The 21,316-nt window shown below is 46.9% G+C and overlaps 2 protein-coding genes across 2 annotated transcripts in view; one reads left to right on the top strand and one right to left on the bottom strand.

The window, feature by feature from the left end:
- SLC8B1 (solute carrier family 8 member B1) overlaps positions 1–15,751 on the top strand; it is a 33,954-nt gene extending 18,203 nt beyond the window's left edge. The window contains exons 9-16 of the mRNA XM_044673688.1: positions 899–955; positions 2,478–2,608; positions 4,381–4,522; positions 6,092–6,213; positions 7,224–7,377; positions 11,525–11,605; positions 13,091–13,155; positions 15,083–15,751. Of these exons, the coding sequence (XP_044529623.1) occupies positions 899–955; positions 2,478–2,608; positions 4,381–4,522; positions 6,092–6,213; positions 7,224–7,377; positions 11,525–11,605; positions 13,091–13,155; positions 15,083–15,271 (941 nt within the window). The 3' untranslated portion in view covers positions 15,272–15,751. The remainder of the gene's footprint in view (positions 1–898; positions 956–2,477; positions 2,609–4,380; positions 4,523–6,091; positions 6,214–7,223; positions 7,378–11,524; positions 11,606–13,090; positions 13,156–15,082) is intronic.
- Positions 15,752–17,246: 1,495 nt separating this feature from the next.
- TPCN1 (two pore segment channel 1) overlaps positions 17,247–21,316 on the bottom strand; it is a 52,105-nt gene continuing 48,035 nt past the window's right edge. The window contains exons 24-27 of the mRNA XM_044673676.1: positions 21,106–21,190; positions 20,559–20,698; positions 20,223–20,303; positions 17,247–19,414 (exon numbers count right to left, since the gene is read on the bottom strand). Coding sequence (XP_044529611.1) covers positions 19,298–19,414; positions 20,223–20,303; positions 20,559–20,698; positions 21,106–21,190 — 423 coding nt within the window. The 3' untranslated portion in view covers positions 17,247–19,297. The remainder of the gene's footprint in view (positions 19,415–20,222; positions 20,304–20,558; positions 20,699–21,105; positions 21,191–21,316) is intronic.

Here is a 21,316-nt window from a genome sequence, read left to right as displayed (position 1 = left end):
TAAGTAAGATGGGGCAGCTAGGTAGCACAGTGGGTAGAGAGCTGGGCTGGAGTCCAGAAAACCAATATGGAGACACTTCCTAGCTGTGTGACTCTGGGAAAATTACCTTACCCTTGCTATTTTGCCTTGGAATTTATGCTGTCACAATTTTATTCTAACAGAGAAAGAGAGAGAGAGAGAGAGAGAGAGAGAGAGACAGAGAGAGACAGAGAGAAAGAGAGAGAGATTGGTATTTCCATCTTTTTAAGAATTTGTTACATTCACACAATCAAAGGCTTTAATGTAGTTAGTGAATAGAAGCAGATGTTTTTCTGGAACTCCCTTGCTTTCTCCATTGGCAATTTGGTCTCGCGTTCCTCTGCCTCTTACTGAAAACCAGCCTGCACTTCTGCTAGTTTTCAGTTCACATATTGCTAAAACCTAGCTTTCAGAATCTTAAACATAACCTTGCTGGCATGTGAAATGTGTGCAGTTGTTTGCTACATTGAACATTCCTTGGCATGGCCCTTCTTTACGATTGGGACTAAACTGATCTTTTCTAATCTGATGGCCACTGTTGGGTTTTCCAAATTTGCTGCTATATTAAAGGCAGCATTTTAACAGCATCATCTTTTGGGATTTTAGAGAGCTCAGCTGAAATTCCATCACGTCCACTAACCTTGTGATTAGCCACACTTCCTAAGGCTGCTTGACTTCATTCTCCAGAATGTCTAGCTCTGATCAGTAAACTCATGGTTATGACTGATGTCATGATCTTTCTGGTATAGTACTCCCGTGTACTCTTGCCATCTCTTCTTCATCTCTTCTGCTAAGTGCCTACCATTTTTGTCTTTTATCATGGCCAACATTTACCAAATGGTAAGTGAGTAAGTGACCTCTTCCCCTTTCACCTGTACAGAGTTGCAGGTGGATTCTGAGGACGGAAACTCTTCCGTGTTCAACAGCTATGATTATGGTAAGTTTGGATGGGAGTAATGAATAATAATCATACTAATAATACTAAATAACAACAATACTTATAGTATAGTGGAAAGAATGCTAAATTTGGAATCTAATTGGAAGTTCAAATCCCATTTGTGCTACCTGTGTGACTCAGGTAAGTCATTTAACCCTCATCAGCCTCAATTTCCTCTTCTGAAAAATTAGTGACTTGAACTAGGTAAGCTTTAAGGTCTTTGCTTATTTTGTGTTGGTGATCCTAATAATTATTATTCAAGGGTGAAGTGTTTTACCTATATTTTCTTCACTTGGTAGTCCTGGAAGGAGCAATGGCAAGGGAGGAGATCACTGATAAGCCTGCTCATCAGGCACTGAGCTAGGCACTAGGAGCCAGCAGATAATAAAACAGCTCATGCTTACAAGGGGTTGACATTTTATCACGTCATTTTGTCCTTGGTGGAGGAAGGATGCCAAGAACAATCACAGGTCACAGGAAAAACAAACTTTGGAGGCTGAGAAAACAAGGTCATACCTTGAGGCATACCAAGTCAATTAAAGCATTCTATGGGTGAATAGCAGCAGGAACAGGCAGGAACCCTGTGAATATCAGTGAGTAAACATTTATTAAGCACCTACTGTGTGCCACATACAGGGCTAAGTGCCAGGAATACAATGAATAAAAAGTCTCTGCCCTCCAGGAGCCTGCAGTCTAATGGGGGAGACAACAGCTGTGTACAAACAAGCTATGGAGCGGAGAAATTAGAGATTAGTAGTAGAGGGAAGGGGAGCATGAAGGGAAATCAGAAAGAGTTAAAAGTTCCTTCTCTATGACAAGGATCAGAGATTTAGAGCTAAAGGTCACCTTGGACCAGTCTGGTCCCACTCCCTTTTTTGTAGTCCCAGAGATGGAAAGTGACCTGAGTTACATTTCATGGGGATGAAGTGGCAGAAATGGGATTTGAACTCAGGTCCTTTCACTGAAGATCCTGGTTGGACAACACCCTGGAGTCCTTTGCTTAGAGAAGCCATTGAGGCTTTCAAAGGGGCATTGTTACAAGCTGTTGATAAAAGGAAAATGGGATGGGAATGCTGAGGGGCTGTCGGTCAACAAGCACTTAGTAAACTCCTGCTGTATGCCAGGTCCTGTGCTAAATACTGGGGATGATACAGATAAAAGCAAAAAGATCCTCAGGCATCTCCTGCTTTTTTTTTTTTTTTTTTTCTTTTAAAACCTTTACTTTCAATCTTAGTATACATCCTATGTATGGGTTCCAAGTCAGAAGAGCAGGAAGAGCTAGGCAATGGGGGTTAAGTGACTTGTGCAGGGTCACCCAGCTAGGGAGTATCTGAGGCCAGATTTGAACCCAGGACCTAAGCCACCCAGCTATCCTGGAGCTTCTGTTCTAATGGAGGAGACAAGTCTATAACCAGGTCCATACCAGGTCTCTCTGGTGTAAATGGAAGGTGATTTCAGAGGAGTGAAGTATTCAGAGGGAATAGAGAAAAGTCTCATATCACACTCTCCCCACTTTCTGCAGGGGAAGAGTACAGACCCCCTCTCTACTATGAGGAGACCACCCTGCGCATCCTGATTCGGGCCCTCAACCCCCTGGACTACCACAAGTGGAAGCGGAAACCTTGGCACTGGAAGCTCCTGAAGATCCTCAAGGTAGTGCCGAGGGGAGGCGGTTCTCTCCCTGGGGCTGAGTTTGAGGGGAGGGAATGAAAGATGATGAAGGAGGGCTTAGAGGCCTTTCTTCCTGGGAGGAAGGCAGGGAGCCCTGGAATTTATTTATTTATTAATACCTTCACCTTCCATCTGAGAATCCCTACTGGGTACTGGCTCCAAGGCAGAAGAGCAGGAAGGACTAGGCAATGGGGTTAAGTGACCTGTCCAAGGTCACCCAGTAAGGAAGAGTCTGAGGCTAGGTTATTTTTTTATTCTTTAAAAAATGTTTGAGTTTCAAATTCTCTCCCTCCCAACCCTCTGCTATCCATTGAGAAGGCAAGTAACACAATATCCATTATACATGTGAAATCAGGCAAAACATATTTCCTTCCTAGTGATGCTGGAGAAAAAGGGCAAGAAAACCATTACAATAACAACTACCACTACCACTGCTTTTACAACTACTACTATTATTGCAACAATAACAACTACTACTACTACTACTACTACTACTATTACAACAAAAACTACTACTACTATTACTCTTATAACAACTATTACTCTTCCAACTACTAGTATTACTCTTACTACAACTCTTACTATTATTATTAAAACACCTGCTACTATTATTCTTACACCTATTATTACAAATAGTATTACTATTATAACAACACCTACAACTATTACTCTTACAACTACTACTATTACTCTTAAAATAACTATTACTACTACTGTTACTATTAAAATACCTACAACTACTATTACTACTACTATTACTCTAACAACAACTATTATTATTACAACTATTATTACCCTTACTACAACTATTAATCTTACAACCATTATTCTTACAACAATTACTATTATTCTTACAACAACTATTACTCTTAAAACAACTATTGCTACTACTATTACTCCCTTTTTTAAAATTTTTATTTAATTTGTTAATTTTAACATTTCTCCATGGTTATAGGATTCATGTTCTTTCCCTCCCCTCCTCCTAACTCCCTCCCACAGCCAACACACAATTCCACTGGGTTTTACATATGTCATTGATCAAGACCAATTTCCATATTATTGATATTTGCATTAGGGTGTTCATTTTGAGTCAATATTCCTCATTATATCCCCATCCACCCATGTGATCAGACAGTTGTTTTTCTTCTGTGTTTCACAGTTCTTCCTCTGAATGTGAATAGTTTTCTTTCTCATAAGTCCCTCAGAATTGTCCTGAATCTTTGCATTGCTGCTAGTAGAGAAGTCTATTACATTTGATTGTGCCACAGTGTATCAGTCTCTGTGTACAATGTTCTCCTGGTTCTGCTCCTTCCACTCTGCATCAATTCCTGGAGGTCGTTCCAATTCACATGGAATTCCTCCAGTTCGTTATTCCTTTGAGCACAATAGTATTCTATCATCAACAGACACCACAGTTTGTTCAGTCATTCCCTAATTGATGCATACCTTCATTTTCCAGTTTTTTGCCACCATATAGAGTGCAGCTGTAAATATTTTTGTACAAGTCTCTTTCCTTATGATCTCTTTGGTGTTACTACTATTACTCTTACAACAACTATTATTCTTACAACAACTATTACTCTTAAAACTATTACTACATCTATACTCTTACTACAACAATTACTACTACCACTAGTACTATTACTACTACTATTACAACAACAACTACTACCACTATTACTATTACTACTACAACTACTTTCCTTGGTTGTTAACTCATAGCAATGACACTCCTGTCTTTGTTTTTGGACCAGATGCCGGTGGAGTTTCTGCTGCTGCTCACTGTGCCCACTGTGGACCTGGACAAGAATGATCAGAACTGGAAACGGCCCCTCAACTGCCTTCATCTGTTCACGGGTCCTTTGGTCTGTGTCCTGACCCTGCACTCTGGAGTCTGTGAGTGCCCCCAACCCAGCGGTCTCCCTTCTTCTACAATAATGATGACAATGATAGGGATCGATTAGAATAACTAAAATTGATGCTTTAAGGCTTGCAGAACGATTTCTATACACCACCTCATTTGATCACATGTATTTGTATATACAGCGTGTGGCTCTCATTTGATCGGTGTGTATAGTAGGTGCTTAATAGAATTGATGTTCTTGGCAGAAACCTTGCTTTTAGGAAGAGCCTAGAAAAGTAGGAGCTTCAGTGAGAAGGGGGCCTTCAGGGCTCTGTGCCTCTGGGTAGGACTACCCTTAGACCATCCCATGAAGATGGAAGGCTGCCCTTTTCTGGTTGCCTCCAAGGGAGGTTAGACCTGCTATGGTTGTCTCTGGGAATCCTTTCTAGACCCCTGGCTTCAATGTGATTCCAAGAGTTTTTTTAAAGCACCTACTATGGACAGGGGAGTGTGGTGTGATAGTTAGAGTTGCTTTCAGAGTCAGGAGGAAGCACTAGACTGTAGATAGCAAATGAGTTGGCCTCAGAGTCAGGAAGACTTGAGTTCAAGTCTTGCCCCAGCCAGTTTTCAGTGATGTGATCCTGGGCAAGGAAGATGATTTTGGTAGCTCTGTAGAACCTGGAACTGGAGAGGGGGAGAGACTGGAGTCTAGGAGACCTGTTTGGGGACTTGTGGGGCTGTTTAAGAATCCTCAGGTTTGGAGTCAAAGATTCTGGATCTGAATCCCAGGTCTTCCACATATGAGCTATGTGACCCTTAACAAGTCTAATTCTCCCCAGGTTTCCTCCTCCTTTAAAATGAGAGGGTTGGACTAGGTGGCCTCCAACGTTCCTTCTATCATGAAATCTATGAGCCTATGATAAGACCCAGATTCAGGTTCTGCCCCTGACACATACCCTGGGCAAGTCACAAAATGCTCTTTGCCTCAGTTTCCCCATCTGTAAAATGTGGATCATAGCAGCACGTACCTCCTAGGGTTGGGAGAAATAAATGAGATAATCATTGTAAAAGGCTTAGAGTGTTGGGCCTGGAGTCGGGAAGGCCTGAGTTAAAATTGAACCTTGGACTCTTCCTGTAAGCTGTGGGACTCTAGGCAAGTCGCTTAACCTCTATCTGCCTGAGTTTCCTCATGTGCAAAGCAGGAATAAGTGCAAACCTCATCAAGTTGTGAGGATGAGGATCAACTGAATATTTGTAAAGTAAAAATATGTGCTTACCTGGCACATACAGTAAATGCTTAATAAATGCTCATTCCCTCCCAGCACACCAGTAGGTCCTTAGTTGTTGAATTGATTAACTAGAACCCAGGTCTTTCCTGACTCTTAAGCCCAGATCTGTGCTCGCTCCCCCAGATTCACTACAAACAGACAGATGGTTTTCAGATGGCTGATCACAAGGCATTTCTATTTATAGGTCCAGGGTGAGTGTATTTTAGAAGGGGAAAGCGGGGTGCACAGAAAAGGGGCGCCGGTGCTCTCTGCACGCTCTGGAAAGGCTTCCTGGGTCCTGGCTCTCTTCCTCACTCAGAGACCCTGGATGCACCCTCTTCCCTCTCTTTGCAGACGGCTTCTACGAGATCAAGGGCCTCTTCCCCGTCTGGGGCATCATAGTGCTGCTGGGCACCTTATTTGCCTCCATTACCTTCTTCGCTACCTCCAATGACCAGCCTCCTCGGTTTCACCAGGTAAGAAGAACCTCTTTTCCTCCATGGTCACACCAGGGAAGGTAAAGAGCGTTAGAGCGGAGTCCAGTTGGCGTCATCTGGACAAGTGATTGATTTTGCAAGGCAGAGGGAAGGGCCTGTGGGGAGGCGTGGAGATGCGTGCAGGCGCAGGAACAAATCGGGCCCCAAAGGCACAAAGGGCCCCCCATCCCTGGCTTCTATATACATTTGGAGGGAGCGATAAACAGGAGGTAAGCTTAAGCCACATGCTTTCTTAGTGGAAGGGGGAATTGGGAAACACTCAGGTGAGAGAGACGGACGCATTCTTGTAGGTGATCACCGGGAGGGCAAGTAGTCTTGTGAAATCACAAAAAGCAGGTGACTCACGTGGAGTTGACACTTTACAAAATGGTGGATAAAAGCAAAATGTTATTTAATTAAAAAAAAAAATAAAATCTTACCTTCCATCTTGGATTCGATACTGCAAATTGGTTCCAAGATAGAAGAGTGCTAAGGGCTAAGCAATTGGAATTAAATGACTTGCCCAGGATCATCCAGCTAGGAAGTTTCTGAAGCCAGATTTGAACCTAGTACTGATTCTCTCTAGGCCTGGCTCTCAATCCACTGCCCTAATAAGTTTTATTTTTAATGTAACAAGTGAATAACAAGTATTCATCTCATTTGTGCATTCTCTCTTTTCCTCCTTCTCTTTCTTCCCTACCCTTTGTCTCTGTCTCTCCCCATGTCTTTTCCTCTCTCTCTCTCTCCCTCTTCCGTTCCCTTTCTTCCCTCCCTTTTCCCTTTCCATCTTCCTCTGTCTCTTTCTCCCTTTCCCTCTCTGTCTCTCCCTCCTTTTCTCTTGTCTTTCTCTGTCTCTCTCCCTCTCTCTCTTTCCCTCCCCTTCTCTCTCTCTCAACCTCAATCTCTCTCTCTCTCACCCTCTTTCTTTGTCTCTCCTCTCCCCTCTCTGTCTCCATCTCCTCTCTTGTCTGTTTCTATCTCTCTGTCTGTCTCCTTTTCTCCCTCTCCAGATCTTTGCATTCCTGGGCTTCTTTGTCAGTGCCCTTTGGATCAATGTGGCGGCCACTGAAGTGGTGAACATCCTGCACACACTGGGCATCATCTTCCATATCAGTGACACTGTCTTGGGGCTGACTCTGCTTGCCTGGGGGAACAGCATTGGTGGTAAGCTTGGCCTGGCCTGGCCTCAGAAAGTGGATGTTCCGGTAGCCTTTTTATTTATTTGTTTAATGGCTTCCATTTATATTATTCTAGACCCTGGGTATGGTTTTCCTGGTTCTGCTTACTTTTTTTCCCTCAGAAATCTTCTCTTGTGTCTGTGGTTTTTTTTTTTTTTTTTTAATCCTTAACTTCTGTCTAGAATCAATGCTATGCATTGGTTCTAAGGCAGAAGAGCCATAAGAGTCGTACAATGGGGTTAAATGACTTGCCCAGGGTCATGCAGCTGAGAAATATCTGAGACCATATTTTAACCCAGGACCTCCAGACCTGGCTCTCCATCTACTGAGCCACTTATTTGCCTCTCTGTTATTTTTTTATACTCACTTTTTTTTTCCTTTAAACCCTTACCTTCAGTCTTAGAATCAATACTGTGTATTGGTTCTAAGGCAGAAGAGTGGTAAGGGCTGGGCAATGGGGGTCAAGTGACTTGCCCAGGGTCCCATAGCTAAGAAGTGTCTAAGGCCATATTTGAACCCAGGACCTCCTATCTCTGGGCATGGCTCTCAATCCACTGAGCCACCCAGCTGCCCCCCAGACTCTCACTTCTGAACCAGCTAGGTGGCTCAGTAAACAGAGCACTTGGCTTTGAGTCAGGAAGACTTGAGTTAAAATTCAACCTCATACACTGACTAGCTGGAAAACCCTGGGCAAGTCATTTCACACTGGTCTGCCTTGGTTTCCTCATCTGTAAAATGAATAATAGCACTTACCCTCAGGGTGATTGTGAGGGTCAAATGAGATAATATGTATAAAGTAATTAGCACAGTGCCTGACACATAGTAGGAGCTTAATAAAAACTTATTCTCTTCCCTATCTCCCAAGCAAGGGAACTAAAACTGGCTTCTTTAATTCCCCAGAGTGTGACTTCCCTTTGGCATTCTTCCTCAACTTCCATTGTTGTGATTTTTTTTTTATTAAAATAATTTTTTTCAGTTATGTGTAGAAACAATTTTTGACAATTATTTTTGACATTTTGGAATCCGTTTTCTCTCTCCCTACCCTCAACCCTCCCTGAAGCAATGATCTAGATTATACCCAAAGTTACTTGTAATACCTATTTCCATATTGTTCATGTCATGGTAGAAGACGCATATTATACAAACAATAGAAATCTCATAAAGGAAATATAGTGGAAGATGCATGCTTTGTTCTTCCTCGGACCCCAACAGTTCCTTCTTTGGCTATGGAGAGCATTTTCTTCATGAGTCCATTGGGGTTGTCTTGGAGACTTGCTTCTGTGAGTGTGAAGTCCCCTACTCCCTTTTATGATTATAATAGTATATTATATAATATTATATATTATAATAGTAATAGTATATTGTATATTATGACAGTAATAGTATGCTGTATATTATAATAGTAATAGTATAATAATAATAGTATATTATATAATATTATAATAGTATATTGTATATTATAATAGTAATAGTATAATAATAGTATATTATATAATATATATTATAATAGTAATAGTATAATAATAGCATATTATATAATATTATATGTTATAATAGTATATTGTATATTATAATAGTAATAGTGTAATAATAGTATATTATATAATAATGTAATAATAATAGTATTAGCCTTTATGATTATAACACAAATAATATGGTTTGCTTTATATGAATTATCAGCATTAGCTAAGAAAAATATAGCTTAGGGTGGTATTAAATTTTGCTGACCTTAATTAAGCCTGTAACCCAAAAAGTTTCTACCACGCTCACCACACCACGGTAGGACAAAATGGTAGGGAGTTGGAGGGCTGTTTCTGGGTGTCTGATAAGATAGTCATTCAGAAGGTGGAGAGCTGCCTTTGGGGTGCCTGGTTAAGTGCAATGTCAGTCTTTCAGCTGCTGACTCCTAGCATTAAATAATAATTATCAGCAAAAGCAATTAGACTCTGACCCCTCACTGCAGAGACCTTGGAAAGGTCAGCCATAATAATAGACATTAGTTACCAGCCATAGTGATTATTTTTGTACTTTCTGGCTTATTCAATACTTGCAGCATTAATTAAGAACTGCCCATGTGAAAGATTTATGCTCATCCTATTTTAATTTTGACTGTATTTTCTGTCTTTAATATGACACGATATCATCAGATTTCTGTGCTTAAAAAAAAAAGCTCTCCCTTAAGGCTCAGGGTCTTTGGTCTTGATCTTGACCAGAGTCCGACTTTGTCATGAGACATAAACCTATTCTTTATTAGCTTGGAGACCTTTTCTCTTATTGGTGTCTCTGCTAACAAATTTTCACCACACTTTGCTGATAATGGTTTGGTCCTTCGCAGTTGATCATCATATGCTATTTCTGTTACTGTATACAGTGTATACTATACACTGTTCTCCTGGCTCTGCTCAGTTCACTTTGCATCAGTTCACTTAAGTCTTTCCAGGCTTTTCCGAACTCATCCTGTTCATCATTCCTTAGGACACGATAGTATTCCATTACAACCACATACACCACAACTTGTTCATCCATTCCCCATTTGATGGACACCCCCTCCGTTTCCAGGTCTTCGCCACTACAAAAAGCACTGCTAAAATACTTTTGTATAAGTAGTTCCTTTTCCCTTATCTCTCATCTCTTTAGCATACAGACCCAGTAGTGGTATTGCTGGGCACTTCTATTACTAGTCACTGTGTAAACTGGTGCCATGTTTTCCCTAAAAGCCCTGGGGTAGGACTGATGATGAATCTGTAAGGAGAGGAGGGCCCTTACCCCAAGCAGGTCACCTATCATCATTCTCCAGGCTGAGGCTGACCCAGGAGAGCTGTGTCTCGCCCAAGAACTTGAACCAGGCTTCCCTGACACCCACAAGGGTTGGGAAATGGCTTGTTTCCAAGAGATCCTGCTTTCATACCCACTGCTGCACATTGGAGAGACTGAGGTCCGACCTCTTAGATGAAAGAAAGCTAAAAGTCCTTCCCAGTCTGGCTCCTGCCTTCTTTTCCAGGCTTATTCACTCTTTACTTCTTCCTGTACTCCTCATTCTCATCAAACTCATCTACTTGTTCCCTGAACTCAACAGCCTCATCTCCCACCTCCATGCTATTGTTTCCCTGTGCTTGGACTGTGCTCTCCTCTGCCCTTTAGAAATCCCTGCCTTCCTTCAAGGCTTAGCTCTCTTATCACCTCTGGGAAGCCTCTCCTGGGCCAATGATCCTACATCCTTTGGAACCCCAACTCCCCCTTCTCTCCCCATCTCCTCTCCCCTCCTCCACATAAACCTTGATTTCGCTTCCTCCTTTGCTTAAGGCAGGGTGACATAGTAGACAGAACAAACATTAATTAGACCTGGAGTCAGGAAGACCCAAGTTCAATCCTTCCCATTGTTTCTTTGTGCCTCAGTTTACTTATTTGTAAAGTTATGGGGCTGAGCTCCCTTCTCTTATTCCATTTGTCAGCATCTTACTCCCTCTGTTTATCCCTTATTTGCTTCTGTTTACATGCTGTATCCCCCGGTAGAATGTAAGCTACTCGACGGCAGGGGCTGGTTTTCATTTTTGCCTTTTGTCCTCAGCACCTGGCAGTGCCTCAAACACAGCAGATGTGCCATAAATGCTAGATGCCCCACTAGAACGTGAGCACCTCGAAGGCAGGGGCTGGCTTTGCCCGACTTTGGATCAGTACTAAGTATCAGTTCTAAGAAAAAGCAGCAAAGCAACACAAGTTAGGTGTTAGTGTCCCAACTAGGAAGCGTCTGAGGTCAGATTTGAACCTAGGTCCTCCCAACTCCAGGCCTGGCACTCTATCCACTGAGCCACCTAGCTGTCACTAATTATTTATTTAAAACCCTTCCATCTTAGAATCGATATTGTGTATTGATTCCAAGGCAGAAGAGTGGTAAGGGCTAGGCAATGAGGATTAAGGGACTTGGCCAGGGTCACATAGCCAGGAAGTGTCTGAGGTCAGATTTTGAACTCAGGACCTCCCTTCTCCAGGCCAAGCATTCTATCCACTGAGCTTCCTAGCTGCTCCCATGGTAGATACTTAATAATAAATGCTTGTTGACTTGACTAGTCTCGATGGATGGATAGCTTGGGTTCATGGCCCCATCTTGAACCATTCTCTCTCTTTCCTTGCAGATGTCTTCTCGGATCTCACCCTGGCACGACAGGGGTACCCACGGATGGCCTTCTCAGCTTGCTTTGGGGGCATCATCTTTAGTATCCTTTTAGTGCCTAGTACTTGAACGACATTCAATATCCCTGGTAACATTCTCTGAGTCACAGGTCTAGGGTGATGATAGGAGGAAGAAGAGAAGAAAACTTCTTGCCCTGCCTTCTCCCTCTTAGAGAAGCTGATTTCTCGTGGGCCAGAATCTAAGATCCCAGCACCGACTCTCAGGATATCAGATTAGAAATGACCTTTCAAGTCACTGGGTTATTATTGGTGGTAGTGGTAGTAGTGGTGGTAGTAGTAGTAGTAGTCATCGTCATCGTCGTCGTCTAGCTGGGAGAGGGAGCATGTACCAAATGTACAAGGGGACTGGGGGGAAGGCACTGGCATCTGGTACTTAAGCTGAGCCTTGAAAGTGTTGAGTAGAAGTTTCTTGGAATAGATCATCATTCTTATGTATTTGTATTCCCCAAATGCCTCACATATTTTTCAGTTGTTTTGGTTATGTGTGGCTCTTTGTGGCCCTATTTGGAGTTTTCTTGGGAAAGACACTGGAGTGGTTTGCCATTTCTTTCTCTGGCTCATTTGACAGATGAGGAAACTGAGGCCAACGAAGTTAAGTGACTTGCCCAGGGCCACCCAGCTAGTGTCTGAGGTCAGATTTGAACTCAGGAGGACGAGTCTTCCTGCCTCCAAGCTTGATGCTCTGTGCCCTTTGGCACTGCCCTAGCTGTCCACCATACAGTCCACACTTAGTACTTTTCTTTCATTCACTGCTATACTTAGAGGTAAGACCCGGGGAGAAGGGAACCTGGGTCTGGCCCTCCCCACCACCCTGGCCCCTGTTTTGGCTCCACCACTGATCTCACTTGGCTTACTGCTTTTCTAAACCTCAGTCTTCCCACCTATAAGACAGTCATGATATTCCTTACCTGCCATTTGGAGATGTGAAGACTGGATAAGGTAACTGATTTGAACAGTCTTTGGAAGAAAGCCGTTAATATTGGTTGAAACTTCCAGCAAAGTACCCAAGATCAAGATTCAAAGCCTACAGCCAAAGCCTGGAGTCGGGGGTCCTGGGTTCAAATGTGGCCTCAGGCACTTCTGAGCTATGAGACTCTGGGCAAGTCCCTGACCCCCAATTACCCAGCCCGTGTCCTTCTGTCTTAGACAAAAGTCAGGGTTCTAAAAAAAAAGAGAAAGCAAGCCTGTGATGGTTTGGAGCATGACTAAGAAGAAGTGGCTTGAATCCAGGCCACAGGATCACACATCTAGAGCTAGAAGGGACCTCAGAGGCTGCCCCGTCCAAACCTGCCTATGGGGGAGGGCGTTGAGGCTGGGGCGGTTAGGTGACTTGCCCAGGGTCACCCAGGTGGGATGTGTCCGACCTGGTCCTCTTGTTCCAAGGCCTGTTTTCTTCCCACCATGCAATGATGCTGACCCAATGGGAAGTGACATTCGCAGGAGCACCACGCCAATGATGAATGGATTTCTGTATTTAATTCCTTATTTTGTCCTGAACTTGGCTCCAGATATGCTCATCGGTGTGGGCCTGGGCAGTGTGCTCGAGATCTCCAGAAACCACATGGAAGTGAAGGTAGGTTGTTGGACACCAGGAAAGAAAGGGCACTGGGAGGGAGTGAGGGGGCTCAGGGGATGGAGAGCCAGGCCCAGAGATGGGAGGTCCTGGGTTCCAAGCTGGCCTCAGACACTTCCTAGCTGGATGACCCTGGACAAGTCACTTAACCCCCATTGCCTAGCCCTTCCTGCTCTTCTGCCTTAGAACCAGTACACAGTATTGATTCTAAGGCGGAAGGTGAGGGTTTACAAAAGATGGGGGGGGGGGGGACACACTGAGTCATAAGGAACTAGTAGACATCATCATCATCATCATCACATTTATATAGTACCTACTCTGTGCCAAGAACTGTACTGCATGCTTTACAAATATTATCTCATTGGAAACTCACAACAGTCCTGCAAAGTCAGCTCTATTATTAACCCCATTTTGCAGTTGAGGAAACTGAGGCAGGAAGCGGTCAAGTGACCTACCTGCTCAGGGATATATATATATATATATTTTTTTTTTTTTATCCTGGGACTCCATTCTAGGAGCATAGGGCCACAACCAGTAGGCAACGGGTCACACAGTCGCTCAGGGTCACCCAGCTGGGAAGTGTCTGAGCCCAAATTTGAACCTAGGACCTTTCGTCTCTAGGCCTGGCTCTCAATCCACTGAGCTAGCCCAGCTGCCCCTACTTTAGGTTGCAGTTTCTTTAGCAGATTAGTTTTTACAGGGTGGGGTTGCTAGCCCCACGCCCAACCCTCCTCCTTTTTCATCCGGGCTAGGGACCGTCCTTGGCCCAGGAGTGGTAAGGGTGGGCAGTAGGGGTCAAGTGACTTGCCCAAGGTCACACAGCTGGAAGTGTCCGAGGCCGGACTTGAACCTAGGACCTCCAGTCTCTAGGCCTGGCTCTCAATCCACTGAGCCACCCAGCTGCCCCCATTTCATCTGACTTTTATTGACATCTTGCGTGTCTACAGCACATTTGATATCCAAACACGGCCAGGTCCCAATGAGTGCGAATCCCCATGAAGTGCTCTCATGTATTTGGATTTGCACTACAGTCTGAAGTTAGAATTATATCAAATATGATGACAAGTTCCTGCAAATTCGAATAATGCCGCCACTCCGTGGTGACTCGTTACTTGCACTAATGGAGAACGATTTGTAGTTCTTTCTTAGGAAGTTATCCCTTGTACCCAGAAACCTTTAAGTCATTTCAACATACTGCACATAGTCACAGCAACGTCGTATGATCATCACCTCTGAAAGACTTGGCTCTTCTCAGCAATACCAATGATCCAAGACAATTCCAAAGGGCTCAGGATGGAAAAACGCTATTCACCTCCAGAGAGAACTGATGGGCTCTGAGTAAAAATTGGAAGCAAATTTAAAAAATGTATCGTCATGCAAAACACACCTCCATGTTGGTCACCATTGTAAGAGCACAAACCTCAAAACAAAATCATAGGGGCAGCTGGGTAGCTCAGTGGATTGAGAGCCAGGCCTAGAGACGGGAGATCTTGGGTTCAAATCTGGCCTCAGACACTTCCCAGCTGCGTGACCCTGGGCAAGTCACTTGACCCCCATTGCCTACTCTTACCACTCTTCTACCTATGAGCCAATACACAGTATTGACTCCAGGATGGAAGGTAAGGGGTTAAAAAAAAATGATAAAATACACTGCTGTGAAAGACGGCTCCAAAGTTCTCTCTCTGGCGGCGTTGAGCATTCCCCATCTTGAGTCTTTTTAAAGTCATTTCCAGAAAATTAATCATCAAATGACTGTATGTTAGAGTAGCTATGATATTAGACACCCTTAGTTTCCCATCTCTGCAATAAAAAGAGGAGGGGGATGCTGCTTTGCCTCTCTTTAATTTTTCTGACCTCCTACCTAGTATTACCTTCTTCCTGTACTACCGGTTCCTGAATGTGCCCCTGGTGCCCTTTCTCCTTCCAGCTGGAGTCAAATGAACTGCTGACCTGGGTCTTGGCCGGAGCCCTGGGGCTCAGTTTGCTGTTTACCTTCATCTCGGTCCCTGTCCAATGCTTCCAACTGAGCAGAGTCTACGGGTTCTGCCTTATCTTCTTCTACCTGAATTTCCTCGTTGTGGCGCTCCTCACCGAGTTTGGGGTGATTCACCTGTGAGCTAGGGGAAGGACACTAGCCAGCTGGTGAAAGGGCGCTCCTCCCTCCTGTGAGGGGAGCGGGAGGCAGAAGTGCAGGTGAGTGAGCCCCCCATGGTGGTTTCTAGTGCTTCTCTCCACCCAAGGGAGAAGCAGGGATGGAACTCTGTTTTCTGAAGCCAGAAACCCCATGGGATGAAGAACAGGACCTGGGACCGAAGGGGTTGGTGGCTAGCCAGGGGCTTGGCTGCTCGAGGAAACTGGGAGCAGCTCCCCTGGGCAGGGTGCCCCAGCCTGAAGAAAAGGAAACAGTCCTGCCCGGCTCTCCTCGTCATTGTTAAAACATCATCTGATTCTTCAGCCTGTAAGGAATCCAGACGTCCGCCGCCCTGGGACACCCCACTCTTGGGTTCAGGCTTGTCTGTGGACAAGAAGTTCCCGCAGTTGACGTGAGGCCTGAAGACCTGTTGTAATTAAAAGGGCTTCAGTGTCCCTGTGGACACCCTGCTGTGTTTTCTGGGTTGGGGGTCTCGGGTCAGTGACGTCGTTGTTTCTGTTCCAAGGTTTGGAAGCACTCGGAGGCTCAGTGGCCCGAGTGCAATGGCGAGAACACTGGATCTGGAGCGAAGACAACCCCAGTTCAGAACTGTTCTGCTGCCCACTACCTCTGGACGTGGGGGGAATCAGTTTCCTTATCTATAAAATGAGGGAGGGAACAAGCATTCATTAAGCACCTACTATGTGCCGGGGCCTGTGCTAAAGGCGATACAAATATGATCTCGTTTGATCCTCACAACAATTCAGCAAGTTAAGTTCTACAATCATTCCCTTTCTACAAAGGAGGAAACTGGCAAACAGAGGTTAAGTGACTTGCCCAGGGTCACAAAGCTAGTAAGTGTCTGAGGCTGGATTAGAACTCGGGAAGATGAGCCTTCCTGACTCCAGGCTCAGCACTGCCCACTACACCGCCTATTTCCCTGAGTGTAATTCTTAGGACCAGAAGCCCTGGTTGCTGCCAGGAAGGAGGAGCTGACCATCCCAGGGAACGGGCAGGGGTGGTAAAGGCTGACCCCTTCCCACCCAGCCCCTTGAAATCAAGACCACGACCACCTTTACAAAGCAGGGTATCCTTTTATTAATGTGCCTAAGGTCTAGAGACCCTCGTACTGATGGTTATTCAGGTAACAAATCGCCATTATACAAAACCTCACGGCGCTCCTCTCGTCCATACAAAATGATTGTCTCAGTGGTTTTGAGTAAGGCTGGGGGCAGAGGGAAGGGGGGATCAAGGAGGGTCAGGAGCAGATACCTTTACCCCAAAGGTGTTCTCTCCAAACTTGTGCACTGTGCAAAGCGGGCCAGGGACAAGAGTCTCGGCTCTGCCCCCGATGAGCTCGTGTCCTTGGGCAAGGTGGCCGATTCCATGGCTAGAGAAAGAGGGGATCGGACCCCAGCCCCTCTGACTCCCAAACCATACACACACTTCAATTCCGGCTTTAACTTGTGGCACCCGAGCAGATCGTGCCACACGACTGTGAGCGGGTAAAGCGAGGCAGCTCAACCCCTCTCTGTGTGGCTGATGGGCACCACCACAGACTCCCTTCACGCAGGGCCTTCTAGCCTGGCATGGGCTCTAAGCTCTACTTTGGTGCTTGGTGCGTGGGGAGGGGGCACTTTTGCTACCTGCAAGTCAGAGCTGAGCTTAGGAGGGCTGAGAAAGGTGCAGATTTTCATTGCAAAGACCCTTAGTGATTTCCAGTTTTGCCTTAAGCTTGTTTTTTTTTTTTTTAAACCCTTACCTTCCATCTTAGAATCAATACTGTGTATTGGCTCCAAGGCAGAAGAGTGTTAAGGGTAGGCAATGGGGGTCAAGTGACTTGCCCAGGGTCACACAGCTAGGGAAGGTCTGATGTTAGATCTGAACCCAGAACCTCCTGCCTCTAGGTCTAGGGCTTTTTCTACTGAGCCACCCAGCTGCCCCTTGCCTTTAGGCTTTCTTGATTTGATTAGTCTCCAGAATCCAATATATCCACCAAAGGTCCCAGTTACCCAAAGTACAAACACTTGATCACCTTTGTGTTTTTTCCCTTGGGGATGGAGGGCTGGGCTTGTTCCATCAGTCCCTCTGGCCTGGCTAGGAAGGGCCTCCTAAATGACATCAGGAACCTGTGCCCCAAAGGAGACAGCCAGAAAGTACCAGGGTTATCTTCTGGGGCCCCCATCTTAGCTCTCTTCTGCAGGACTCAATAGTCTTTCCCATTCTCAGACTAAGGGGAGGAACTTAGAAAAATAAAAATGGAGGGGAAAATCCCAAACGAAAGATGAAAGAACCAGTGGCCCGGTCTCCTGTCACTCATGGGAATGTGAGAAGGGGAGGGGACGTGGGTGCTGCCAACAACTGGAGAATGCCCCACAGGCCCCACTAGCTGCCCAGTGGCTCCCTGTTGATGAATTGGCTATACAGAGGAAGAAGGTGCTCACCCTCTTCACATCCAGTTGGGCAGTGGTGGCAGCAGGAAGTCTGGAGTGTGAAACACCCAGACCAGCTGCTCTTTTCGACCTGGACTTTTCTGTAGATTTTGCTTTTCCTTGGCCAGGAAGGGCCCCCCAATCCCATGACCCTTGCTCCCAAGCCCAAGAGGACAAGCAGGTTTCGGAAAGCAGGGGACCAAAGGCAGCTTCCAAATGGCTGAAGTCTCGGTGCTGCTGCTCCCCACTTCTGGAAGCCTCCCCTCCCCGCATCCATGCTGATGGCCTAGGAGGGGCTCCGGGGCACCACTTGAACCAGAGGAGCTCTGAGGAAGGTCCCTCCCCCCTAGGCACAAGGATCTTACAATTGTCCCGGGCTCTAAGCTAGAGAGAGAACAGTCAGGCTGTGGCCCGGCCCAAGGCCAGGGGAGCCAAATGAAGGCTTTAGGGAATGGGGGTTTGTGCGTCCATGTTGAAGGGGATCCCCTCTAGGTCCTCCTCCCTGCAGCGGCAGGAATGACGGAGGGGAGTTTACGGTCAGTACCTGCAGAGCAGGAGCGAGAAGGGCACCAGCCAGCCTCGAGAGGTGCTCATTGTGAATCAGAAGCTCCAGGGAGGCTGCTTCTGGCCCTCTCCTTCTCAAAGGAGAATATGATACACATGTAGAGATACATACACGCATTAATATAATTTCATATAAACATGATTAATGAAAACACAGTAAGACTTCAGTTCGCCGGACTGTAACCAAGCAGAATTCATCATTAAATAGGATCCTTTTCCTTAATCTAGGTGACGGGCCAGTCTCGTCACAAGGCGACAAGTTTAACTTAAAAAGTATGTGGGGGATGAGCTCGTGGGAGAAGTCCCGGGGCCCGCACGCTCTGCCTGGCTCTCGAGAAGGGGGGGCCCGGCATGTCTGCAGCCCGGCGAGGAGGCCCCCCCGAGGACAGGTGGGAGACGCTACGGCGGCGGCTGCCCGGAGCACGTGGAACGAGGGGCTCCTGCCTCTATGGGCCATTTGGGACGAATGCTGAGGGAACGGGAGATGGTTTAACAAGAGGACTGACACGGAAGCGTCTGGAAGGGAGCCTCGACGTGGCCTTTCCCAGGCCCTGAGCCCGTGCTGGTGGGCAGCCCCCTCCCTGCCGGGGGCCCTGCTGTGCAGGGCACGACGTTCTCATGGATCCTACAGAAACACGGACCGCGGGGGCTTTGCTTCTTTCCTTCAGTGGTTTTGTCCCTAAACTGAGACAGGTAGCTAGGTGGGGGGTGGCGGGTGCCAGATCAGCCCCGAGGCGCTGTGCGTTGGGGCGATCCGTTTGGGGGAGGTGGCTGTGGGCACAGCCCGCAGGAGGGGTCGGTTCTTTTTAAAAAAAGGTTTTTCTGCAGCTTAAGGTCACCTCAGTGGAGGAGGCCCATCCGGGCCACTCTTCCAAAGCCACTCGCTTTTGGAGTTAGGAAAAATGGAGAGTGGGCACAGGGGCGTTACCCACGTGTACATAGTTCAACCCATTATTGTAAAATAATACTATTGTGTTATTGCATAGAAGAAATGGCTTTCATTGGCTGGGGCAGGCTAGATGATGGTCTGAGAGCGAGGGCGGCCTCCCGGGCACTGCTGGGATGTGGTGCTGATGGGGCCCTCCTGCCTGTACTGCTGCTCCCGTTCCCGGGCGTGCTCCTCATACCATTCCTGTCGTGGAGGGAAAGCGGGAGGGCTGAGGGTCCAGGCCAAAGACCCCCGAGGGCAAAGAGGCCCGAGCTGGCCCGGCCCGGCTCCGAGCCCAAAGGCCGGGCCCAAGCCTGGCCCTGAAAAGGAAGGGAAGGCTCCCCATTCCTGGAGGACTGTCAGAAACAAAGGCCGACTCCCTGCCCTGGCAACAACAAATGCAGACTCGTTTCCTAGGCCTCACACTCGATGTCCCTGGCCCCACAAGTCTGGGGGGCTGCCCCGGGATAGGACCCCTCCAGGGGACAGTTATGGACACAACGGGCCACCAGGCTGTCCTCTGAGCCCTTCCCACGACTGAGGTGTCCCCGAGCTTTGACTGCCCTGGGCTGTGGGTGCACACATCCATCCCAGGAATAAGTGTGGGTGAGCACACACACAGGCACGTGTGGAGGGGTGAGCGTCCTAAGCAGAGCAGCGAGCAGGCAGCCACGCCCCGGGCTCACTGTGGGGGGCGCAGAGGCATTAGCACTGCGCAGTGGCCAATGGCTGGCTTCTATCGGGCTGGCAGGTGAGCAAACAAGGCCCCTCACACGTTCTCAGCAGATCCTCGCCATTTTCCTCGTCTGACACTCATTGCCGCATCCAGCGTCCCACGGTCTGAATCTGGCTCTTCCTGACCCCGAGCCCAACGCTCCCCGGTGCCCCCCGGCTGCCCTGTAACTGCCCCTTCTCCGTCTCTCGGCACCAGCGGCCCAACGCTGCCACCGTCCATCCACTCGCATGGGCACAAGCCGACGCACCTCCAGCAGACAGGCTGGGCTGCTCCTACCTTTATCTCTTCTTGGTACATCTTTATGCTCAGGTCGCTTTTGGTCTTCGACCTTCTTCCCAGAAACACCACAGAGTTTTGCTTGAGGGAAAAAAAAGGCCCTAATGTTATTGCGGGTCTGTCCTAGGGGCGGGGAGCAGGATGGAGATCTCTGTGGCAGTTTGTCAGCGGGGCTTCCTATCTCGTCTACATCCTCCAAGGCAAAAAGGCAAGCGTGCCAGACATCTGAGAAAGGAGCCCAGGAAGAAACCGCCCCAAAGATGCCCCGGCCCCGCTCTAGGACCACGAGTCCTGGCCAGAGAGTCCAGATGAACTTCAGCTGATCAATCTACTCACCCCGTATTTATCCATCTGTGAGCGGATTTTCAGGAGTTGAGAGATGTCAGAAGCAGAAGCCTGGATCTGCCTATAGAGCTCCAGTATAGCCATCAGCTCCTCCTTGGAAATGTCCTTCTCTAGGATGATGCCTCTGTCTACTGCCAAGGGAGGGAGAGAAGCATCAGGAGCTTCAAGTTGGTGTCAAAGTAGAAGTGAGCTTCCTTCTTGGGGTCGTGGTGTTTAGGGCTTAACGGGAGGCTCTGAGCTCTTTCCTGGGTACTTGGGGTTCAGGATTTTAAGTTTAAAAAAGCAGCAGGCAAGGGGAAGTTAAGTGGATCAGTGGTTGAGAGCCAGGCCTAGAGATGAAAGGGCCTGGATTCAAAATGACTTCAGACACTTCCTAGCTGTGTGACCCTGGACGAGTCACAATCCCAACAGCCTAGCTCTTACCTTGGAACTGATTTTTAGTATTGATTCTAAGGTGGGAGGGAAGGGCTTTAAAAACCAACAAATAAATAAATAAAGGCAGCTGGCAAACCACAGGCCTTGGGAGCCTAGCACTGACCTTCAGAGTCCTGGTTTTTCCGGCTGTAGTTCATTCGGAAAACGAAGGCCTCAAGGATGAAGGCTACGATAATGGTCATCACCACCTAGCCAGGGGATGCAAAGTGAGGGTGAGGGAGGCCTCCGTGAGCTGGGCAGAGGCCTAGAATCCCCTGGGCCATGTGCACTGGCCAGCCCACCTCCCCCTCCTTGGACCTGGCCCCATGGCTGAG

The sequence above is a fragment of the Gracilinanus agilis genome, chromosome 1 (genome assembly GCF_016433145.1).
Source record: "Gracilinanus agilis isolate LMUSP501 chromosome 1, AgileGrace, whole genome shotgun sequence".
Classification (NCBI taxonomy): domain Eukaryota; kingdom Metazoa; phylum Chordata; class Mammalia; order Didelphimorphia; family Didelphidae; genus Gracilinanus; species Gracilinanus agilis.
The sequence above is the reverse complement of the archived record's forward strand: the minus strand, read 5'-3'. Positions and strand labels throughout refer to the sequence as shown.